Raw genomic sequence first — 9,769 nt, 5'->3', positions numbered from 1 at the left:
GGGGGATAGTAGAGGATAGGAAAGGCAGCAGAACACAACAGACACTAGTATGGCAATATGTAAATCAATGGATGTGTAACTGATGTGATTCTGCAATCTGTATATGGGGTAAAAATGGGAGCTCATAACCCACTTGAATCAAAGTGTGAAATATGATATATCAAGAACTATGTAATGTTTTGAACAGCCAACAATAAAAAATTAAAAAAAATAAAAATAAAAATAAAACCTATCTATGAAATTTCTCCTCCATTTTGCGCTCTCTCTCTCGCTCGCTCACTGTTCTTCGGTATTTTTGTTTTAAATTTTGTCTTTGCTCACTTCAGGCAGACAATCCAGGCAGCTGTTAAGAACACTGAGAAGAGTGTCCTCTTGACCACCCACTACTTGGCTGAGGCTGAGGCTCTGTGTGACCGTGTGGCCATCATGGTGTCTGGAAGGCTGAGGTGGGTATCACTCCAGAGCCTGCACTTGACACCTAACACAGAATCCCTGTGGAAAGGGCAGAACTGCAGTGAGCATCTGGAGCCTTTCTTTTCCCTTTCCACTACCTTGGAAATTGAAGAATTGCATCCAAATGTTAGTGGTAGTGTTTTTTCCAACATGTTCTCCTTCTTACCCATAGATGCATTGGTTCTATCCAACACCTGAAAAGAAAATTTGGCAAAGATTACATTCTAGAACTCAAAGTGAAGGAGCCTTCTCAAGTACCTTTGATCCACACCGAGATTCTGAATCTTTTCCCCCAGGCTGCGCAGCAGGAAAGGTGAAAAGGGTTCTGACTTTGGAGAAAGGTGTGGGCTTTACCCTCAGGTTTCTTTTTTGCTCTGGGAGAACTTCATTGTGATTTCACTTCAAATCATAGTTAGGGACCTCAGGAAAGGATTTGTTGACTCTTCCTTACTAGAAAAGGCTTGGGAGTTGTCCTGTACCCCTTCACAATATAAAAGAAACTGCAATCAAGATAAAGAATCTCCCTTTGATGGAATTTTCATGCTTTCATATGAAGAAAAGTAAGGAGTGTGTATGTGTGTGTGAGTGTGTGTGTGCGAATGAGATTGGGGGAGGACAAGATGGTTGAGTGAGAGCTGAATTTAAGACAAGTAATCAAAGATACAGGATATAAAAATTGCTATTTTTATTTTAGCAAAGTGAAAATGTAATTGACTATCTAAGGTATGCTTCAGGGCATGTAACTCAGTCCTGTTCTTAGAATTTTGGTGTCATAGATTAAACAAGAGGTTTTGATATACATGGGAAGACCATGGATTGTATGATGGAAGGAGCAGGGACTGGTCTGTAGGGAGCCTGTCCTGTGGGTGTGGTCAACCTTTGGGCCATGTGGGAGCACCAACCTCTATTTGGGAAAGAGCTGAGAAGAGGGCATGAGAGTGTGCAACCAGAAGTAGTACATGGAAACAAGATGTCCCAAATCAATTCTGACTGTTCCTTTGAGGCCAGCGAAGTCTTCAGGTCTTTTATGTCCCTTCTTCCAGCTTCAATCTCTCTTTACAAGTTAGCTTTCTGGTGACAAGTCTGAACTTTCATTTGAGATTGTTATCGATATAATTGAAACTCATCAAAGGGAAAAGTTTAGAATATTTCTTTGCAACAAGGTAACAGTTTGGGTAAACTTAGCATAATATGTAACTATGCCAGATCATTACTAGAAGAATCTACAAAAGCAAGGTACCAAAAATGATTAACTTTTTCCATTGATGAATGATAAATGATCATTTTTATTTTAAAAAGAAAATTGTTGTTTTAAAAAAGGAAGTTAGTGGTAATAGCAGTATTTATTTTGATGCTTGTCTTTCCCCTCAATGGAGATTCTGAGTTGAAGATGACATTTTCCTGTTCCCAGGTTTTCTTCCTTGTTGACCTTTAAGCTGCCCATAGCAGATGTTTACCCTCTATCTCAGGCCTTTTACAAATTAGAAACAGGTAAGAATGACCATATTTAAACAAAAGTCTTGAAGGATCAAGACTTTTAATTTAGTGGAGATGATTGGTTGTATGATATATTTTTTAAACAGACCCAGCAGGGCATGATTTTTAAGAATGGTAATTGTAGATGATGATAGGTGTGTTAGTCACTTTTCATAGCTGTGACCAAAATACCTGACAATAACAATTTAGTGGAAGAAATTTTCAATTCTGAGGTCACCGTTTCAGAGGTTCAGTTCATGTTGGACCAATTCCGTTGCTCTGGGACTACAGTGAGGCAGAACATCATGGTGGAAGGGCTTGATGGAGGAGGGCTGTCAGCTTGTGTCAACCCAGAAGCAAATACAAAAAGCAAGGAGCCAGGGATAGATATAATCTCCAATGACACACTCCTAGTGACCTACTTCCTCTGGCCACACCCTATCTGACTACAATTACCACCCAGCAATCCATTCAAGTGAATAATCCATCAAATGAATTAATCCACTGATTAGGTTATATCTCTTATAATCATTTCACCTCTAAATATTTCTGCATTACCACATGAGTTTTTCAGGGGATCCCTCCCAATCAAATCATACCAATAATTAATCCAGCTGTCTGGAAGGAAGTTAATCTGCAGTGCAGGAAGGGAAACTGCGTGAAAACACACAGCCATGCTTGACCATTCTTACTGGGCCTCCACAACATTACCCTCATAAAGCCCTTTGGTGTGGCCTGCTTTTCCTACTTATACACAGTCCTTCACACCACATGTCCTAATGAGTGCTTCACCCCTCTTCTCCTTCCATATCTACCTCCTTCTCACTTTCCTCCCTCAGTTGATGTCCTTGCTTTATATTTCACTAATAAAAGGAAAGCAATAGAGAAACCTTCCATTTGTCCATCAACCTCCTCATATCTGTGCTGGTGTTCTTAGCCTTCCTGTGGCTTTGAATGATAGCTCAGCCATTCCCTGACTGAGCATAATTTCTCTTGCTACTTGCTATCATTTTTCTGCTTTCAAGTGGGTCATTCTCAGCAGCAGACCAGTGTGGTGTAATTTCTCAGCACAGCATAGTGGTGAAGAGTTCAGAGTCCAGAGCCAGTCTTATTGGTTCCCATGCCACTGCTGTTGCTTTCTACCCAAGAGACATTAGGTAAAAATTGCTTGATACCTGCCTGTCTAGATGGCTCATCTCGACAATGAGGAATAATATCAGTGCCCTCTTTGCCAGGTTGTTCAGAGTATTCAACAAGTTAATTTTGAGTACCTAGAACTGTGCCTGGTTCCTTGTGCTTGAGATAATAAGTAATCTCTGCTGTGCTCCTTTCACTCTAGACAATGGACTTCCTGGCTCTTCCTAAATGCTGCCAGACATAGTGTTCCTGCCTCAGGACTTTGTATTCTGAAATTCTTCCTAAATATCCAAGCTGCTTCTCCACTGTTTCTGGTTTCTGCTCAACGATCACCTTATTTCTGTGACCTTCCTGAACATCCTATTAAAAAAAGTGCCCAGCACACCCTATTTTATTTATCTGCTTTCTTTTTCTCTAGAGCCACTATAATAATTTACTCTGTTATATACTTAAGGGTTCATGGATTAATGCCCATATTATTCCCACTAAGATGCAATTACAAAGGCAGAGAGTTTTGCCTGTTTCTTTATTGTTCTGTTTCTGGCATCTGAGAGCACCTTTCATGTAGGAGATTCTTAGGCTGTACTTGATAAACCATGAACATGTGAATATGTGAATCCAGTGACAGATGCCATTTAGAGTTTGTGGTAGAGAAGACTAACAGAGACCTGGTGAGGCAGGTGAACCTACTAAGGGGAGTACGAGATGGGTGTGAAACAAGAATAAAATGTTCCTCATGTATTAAGGATATGTCCGTAAAGGAACATTTGTAATTGGCCAAACACATATGCTAATATCACAACACATCTTATCAGACAAGGTTTGAAAAAATACTAATATCAAGATGAATTTAGTATGCATTTATATTAACTACTTATGATGTTCATTATATCATCCTTCTGCAAATTATTTGTCTATTTGGTTTATCTAGTTATATTAATAATTTGAAGATTTAGTTCATATAACTTGGAACAAATCCTGGTAATAAAATGCCAGCATCTATACCTAGTTCTTTTTCCCACCAGTTAAACATAACTTTAACCTGGAGGAATATACCCTCTCTCAGTGCACGCTGGAAAAGGTGAGTCTACCACTTGAATTTCTCTCATCCGTATTAATTTCACATGCAAGCAACATGTGCTTTTTTTTCTGATTATTTGGAAGACAGTTCATAATCTGATTATTCCCTTTTCTTCTTGTCTCCTCTTTAGGTATTCCTGGAACTTTTTAGTAGGCCAGAACTGGGAAATGTTGATGAAGAAGTTGATACAACCATGAGATGGAAACTTCTTTCTTATTCAGATGAACCCTAAGACCTCAAACCCAATGGGCTGATGTGCTATGAACATTTATTTTATGTAACAATTAGCAGTGTGTATGATTTAAAAAATGATTTGATATCAGGATCATGTATATGTTGTATGCGTAGTCCATAAATGAATAAATTTAAAAGTTATTCCTTTTCTTATTCTTAGGGGTGGTGCAAAGTCTGTGATAAAGGCATTGAAGATTTAGTTCATGTACTGATAAAGGTAAAATCACCCCAAGAACCAAACACTGGGTATTGGAAAATAAAACTACAAGCTTAAAGCATTTTCAAATATGACTTTGTTTTTCACTTGCTGAAGTAGGTGAGGGTACTTCAAAAGAAGGAAGCTGCGTGACAGCTTCATGCTGATTTGCTATATCAAGTTGATTCTTTTTAATACACAAATACAACTCAAATTCTTTTCCTAAAACCTTTACAAAAATTATTTTGACTTACATAGAGACTAAAAGGCCCTTGAATTAAAAAATGAACAAACATGCATATTTGAAAAGAAGCTTTGAGTATACCTTTTGAAAAAGGGGAGTCATAGTAATATTTGTGCCGAATTTTAAAATTTTGAATACTAAGCTTATGTTCTTATGATTAACCTCATTTCCTCATCAATAGTTTTATGTGTATTTGCTACTCTTATAAGGTCATTTTCCCATTATTTTTGTATATGTGCATATAGTATATTGGTATACATATGTCTTCTGCATATCAGCTTAACATATATTTTTTATCCTTAAAAATAACTATGTCCTTATGAAAATTTGAAAAATTTTTTCCTGTTTTAATTTTCTGGTGATGTATCATCTAACTTAAAGATATCTTTATGCTCAGCAAAGACAATTTTATAATGGAAAATTATATAGAAATTTAAAAATATTTAATAAAAAATATGACAATTTTTCCACACAAAACTTTAACTATTTCCTTCTTTCTTTAGTATATTTTTAATATAGTTATAAACATATGGTATACATAATTTTTAAAAAAGATATACATACTTACTTATATACCATTGCAATCATTTTAATTTACTTTCAAATTTATAATAAGTTTGCAGGTTTTTATGTTTTCATTCAATCTTGTGTTATTTGTATTCCTTGTCATTTATTTTGATTACTCAATCTTTTTCTTATCCATGTTATAAGATTTTTATACAACTAAATATTTTACCTGTGTATTTTACACATGTGGTGCTGAACACCCCTAATCTGAAAACTTGAAGTTCAAAATGCTCCAAAATCCAAGAATTTTTGAACACCAACATGGTGACACTATTGGAAAATCCCCACCTGGCCTCAAATAACAGGTCATGGTCAAAATCTCAGGCACAATAAAAATATTATACAAAATTGCTTCCAAGATATGTGCATGAGATTTATATAAAACGTAAGTGAATTTTGTTCTTAGACTTGAGTCTCATCTCCAATATATTTTATATATTTGCAAATAGTTTAAAAATCTGACAAAAAAAAAGAAATTTCAAACTCTCTGGTTCCCAGCATTTCTAATAAGGGATAATTCAAACGGTACCATCATTACCTCTGAGGAGTTACATTTCCAAATCTATGATAAATGATATATAGTTTGCTGTTTCTTCAGGAGCTATTAGTACTTTATACATTCATATCAGTTGGGTTTGGCTGATCTATGAAGAAGCTGAAGAGATGGGAGGGTAGAAGAAGACAGGGGTTAGAGTATTTCTTCCCTCCTCTTTCTACTTTGGTGCCAGATCTCTAGGAGTAGAATCTTCTAGGCCTATAGCTTTTGCCCTCCTCCAGTCACACCCTAACACTCTTGGCCTCCTAAGACTGTTGACCTCAGGAATGTACATGATAGCAAAATCACCACTTAAGTTGTCCTCCCTAACAATTTATGGCTGTAGTGGCTTCTGCTCAGATAAGCTACTCTTGGCCAAATTTATTTGCATTTGTTAGTTTTTATGATTTCTGGTTATGACTGGCCCTGAAGCCTCAGCCTCTGATTGGTATGAGAAACATCAATTTTCAGTTTTCTTAGATATTTTTTTTTACCTTGTAGGAAAGAAATGATAACTTCCAAGCTGTTTACATGTCAGAGCTGAAGAAACTGAATTTTAAATATTAGGACTTCTTAATTAACTTAAATTTAAATTTAGATCCCCACCTGGGGCTAGTGTCTACATATTGGATGCTGCTTTTCTGAAGTTAATTAGGATCTCTCTCCTCATCTTGAACTATGTTTTCTAGGGAACTCAGCTCAAATCATGTCTCTCCTTGCTATAATTGCTTTTTTATATCATAAATAGCCACTGTCCTCAACACTCATCCTGAGAAAAATTAGTCATTGTTATTATTTCATGCAGTAAATATTTATTTACTTTATAAATATATTGATTAGTCTCTAGCATCCAACTGTTTCCTTCTGGGTTTTATTTCTTTCTTCTTGAAGGATTTCTTATTAGTGGTTCTTTCAGAGATATCCATAGAAAAGCTGTCTCAAATATTTTTATGGAAAGTTGTGTCTCTCTTACATTTATACAATGAATTATGTTTAATTATTTATGATAATAAATATATTTAATATAATGTAGATGGCATATTCATCAGCCTTTCCGATACCACCCCAAAACTTAGAGGCTTAAAATACCAATCTTCTTTTCCCTTTCTTTTCTTTTTCTTTTGGTGCTACTGGGGATTAAACACAGGGGTTCTCATCCATTGAACTACATCCTAGCCCTTTTTATTTTGTTTTGAGACAGGGCTTCCCTAAGATACCTAGGTTGGCCTTGAACTTGCAATCCTCCTGCCTCAGCTACCCAAGTAGCTGGGAATACAGGTGTGCACCATCACGCTTAGTTACCTTAGTTTCCTTGTCTTGTTTCTGGCATCTGCACTTTCCATTTTCCCCTTGAATTCAATCTCTGTTATATCTTATCCATCTTATTCATGTCTTTATGAAGAAAGCATTCACATGAGCATAATCTGACAATGCATAGAAATTTTTCTATTCTAAAATCACAACATGTGTTATTTAGGTGCAAATAATAAATTTAAGGTATCTTTTTCAACTTTCTATGTTTTATACCAAGTAAATTAGGAAACTTGCAAAAAGTACTCATCATGTGGGTTCACAAGATTAATGATTATATATTGAAAACAATCCTTTTATTTTTATTTATTTTTTAAAGTGGTTTTTTATTTGTTCTAATTAGTTATACATGACAGAAGAATGCATTTTCACACATCATACAAAAAGGAGTATAACTTCTCATTTGTCTGGTTGTACATGTTGAAGAGTTACAAAGATAATATAATCATATATGCACATAGTATAATAATGCCCAATTCTTTCTACTACCTTTCCTACCCCTAAGCCCCCTCCCCTCCCTTCACTCCTCTTTGTCTAGTCCAAAATACCTCTGTTCTCCCCACCTACATTGTAAATTAGCATCTGCATATGAGAGAAAACATTCAGTCTTTTGTTTTGGGGGATTGGCTTATTTCACTTAGCATGATAGTCTCCAGTTCTATCCATTTACAGGCAAGTGCCATAATTTCATTCTTATTTAAGTAATATTCCATTGTGTATATATACCACAGTTTATTTATCCATTCATCTGTTCAAGGCCACTTAGGTTGGTTCCATAGTTTGGCTATTGTGAATTGAGCTGCTATGAACATTGATGTGGCTGTGTCACTGTAATATGCTGATTTTAAGACCTTTGGGTATAAATCTAGGAGTGGGACAGCTGGGTCAAATGGTGGTTTCATTCTAAGTTTTCTGAAGAATCGCCATACTGCTTTCCATAATGGTTGCAACAATTTGGAGTCCCACCAGCAATGTATGAGTGTACCTTTTTACCCACATCCTTACCAACATTTATTATTGCTTGTATTCTTGATAATTGCCATTCTGAATGGAGTGTGATAGAATCTCAGTATAAACAATCCTTTTAGATGATGGAATACTGTTAGAGTCTGTAAACAAGTCAAAATAACACCTGGCATTTTGCCAGGGGAATGTTAAAGTTCGTAAACAAGTCTGGATGGTGCCTGGCAAAATGTCAGAGGGAGTGGTTTGAGAAGTAACAAAAGCAAGCCATTAGGTGTAGAGATTCCTGATTGGTTGACTGATGTATCTAGTTTATGCTAATTAGATAAGCTGTGTGGAATGTATAAATACTGCTCCTGTCCTGCAATAAACGGCTCCTACTCCTGCTGTATCAACGTACACAAGTTATTCGTCACCCTCCGCTTATTTTGCCCAGCCAGCCGGGCTGCGGCAGATGGTGGCCCGTTACGGGGAGCCCCGGGACACTCGGGGGTAAGTGACGAAAAAAAGCTGCCCGTCCATAGATAGGACGGGGGCAATCTGCTCGTCCCTAGGCAGATAGGGCGAGAGGAAAAATGGCCATTTCGAGAAAACGGAGAAGATTGATACAGTATGTTTGTGTCTTGTTTTGTCTCAGTGTATTGTATTGTCTTTGTGATGAAAATATGGAAGGGGTGAAAAGTAAATTTCTAAGGGAAGAAGGCACCCCAGTGGAACCAAGAATAGTTAGGGCATGTGTTGATGGAAGCCCAGGAACTCTAGTCAGAAAGAAACAGAAAGTTCAGAAGAAGAAAGATTATCAGAAGAAGAAGGATTATCAGGGAAAAAGTTGCAGCAAAAGGCTATTACTGAATACTTTTCGTTACCGGAGGGTGCATGAATCGGCGCAGCGGGTGCTACATGCCTGAGCCGGTCATGGCACAACAAGGGCTTTCCAAGCAGCGGCAGCCGGCTCTTCCCCGCCCCCCGCCCGGGGAGCAGAACGCCACTGCGGCGACCCCAAATCTAGACCTAACCTGGAGGCACAGTCTCGCAGGCTCTTGCCTGTGCCCAGTAGCAATGTGAGTCCGGGACACTCCCCAGGGCCATCTGGGGCTGCCCAGGCACTACAGCCAGCAGAAGACGCTACTGGTGTCCCTGATGTTTGGTCATTTTCAATGCCAATAACTAAGCTACAATGGTTCTCCCACACCTGGAAGCTGATGAGTAATGAGCACTATTAATGCTTATTTCAAATGCAAAAAAACCTTGAGATAATGTACTAAATTGTTCAGAAGGTTGTTTTCTTAGTAGAATGCTACAGGATTTTCTTTAGCCATCCGGAGTTCCTGCCTTCGTCCCAGTGCCGGTAAAGACCAAGGTGGAAGAATTTCCAGTGTTGCTGAAAACCGGACGAGACTTTGGCTGAGAAACAGACGAGACTTCGGATCAAGCTAGCTGCCTGCAGAACTTACTTGGACTGTGATTTAAGCTAGCTGCCTGCAGAACTTACCTGGACTGTGATTTACCTGGACTGTGAGTTAATCTATTGAGACACTGCTTTACCTGGACTGAGACGACAAACTGTAATCT

At 37.7% G+C, this 9,769-nt stretch overlaps 1 protein-coding gene across 1 annotated transcript in view; it reads left to right on the top strand.

Annotated features, from left to right (window-relative positions):
- Window positions 1-4,835, top strand: part of LOC107158313 (ATP-binding cassette sub-family A member 6-like) — a 55,070-nt gene extending 50,235 nt beyond the window's left edge. Inside the window, exons 29-33 of the mRNA XM_048798208.1 lie at window positions 327-446; window positions 626-766; window positions 1,865-1,944; window positions 4,092-4,147; window positions 4,278-4,835. Of these exons, the coding sequence (XP_048654165.1) occupies window positions 327-446; window positions 626-766; window positions 1,865-1,944; window positions 4,092-4,147; window positions 4,278-4,379 (499 nt within the window). The 3' untranslated portion in view covers window positions 4,380-4,835. The remainder of the gene's footprint in view (window positions 1-326; window positions 447-625; window positions 767-1,864; window positions 1,945-4,091; window positions 4,148-4,277) is intronic.
- Window positions 4,836-9,769: the final 4,934 nt, after the last annotated feature.

The sequence above is a fragment of the Marmota marmota genome, unplaced genomic scaffold, assembly GCF_001458135.2.
Source record: "Marmota marmota marmota unplaced genomic scaffold, marMar, whole genome shotgun sequence".
NCBI classification, from domain to species: domain Eukaryota; kingdom Metazoa; phylum Chordata; class Mammalia; order Rodentia; family Sciuridae; genus Marmota; species Marmota marmota.
This window is presented reverse-complemented; position numbering and strand designations above follow the sequence as displayed.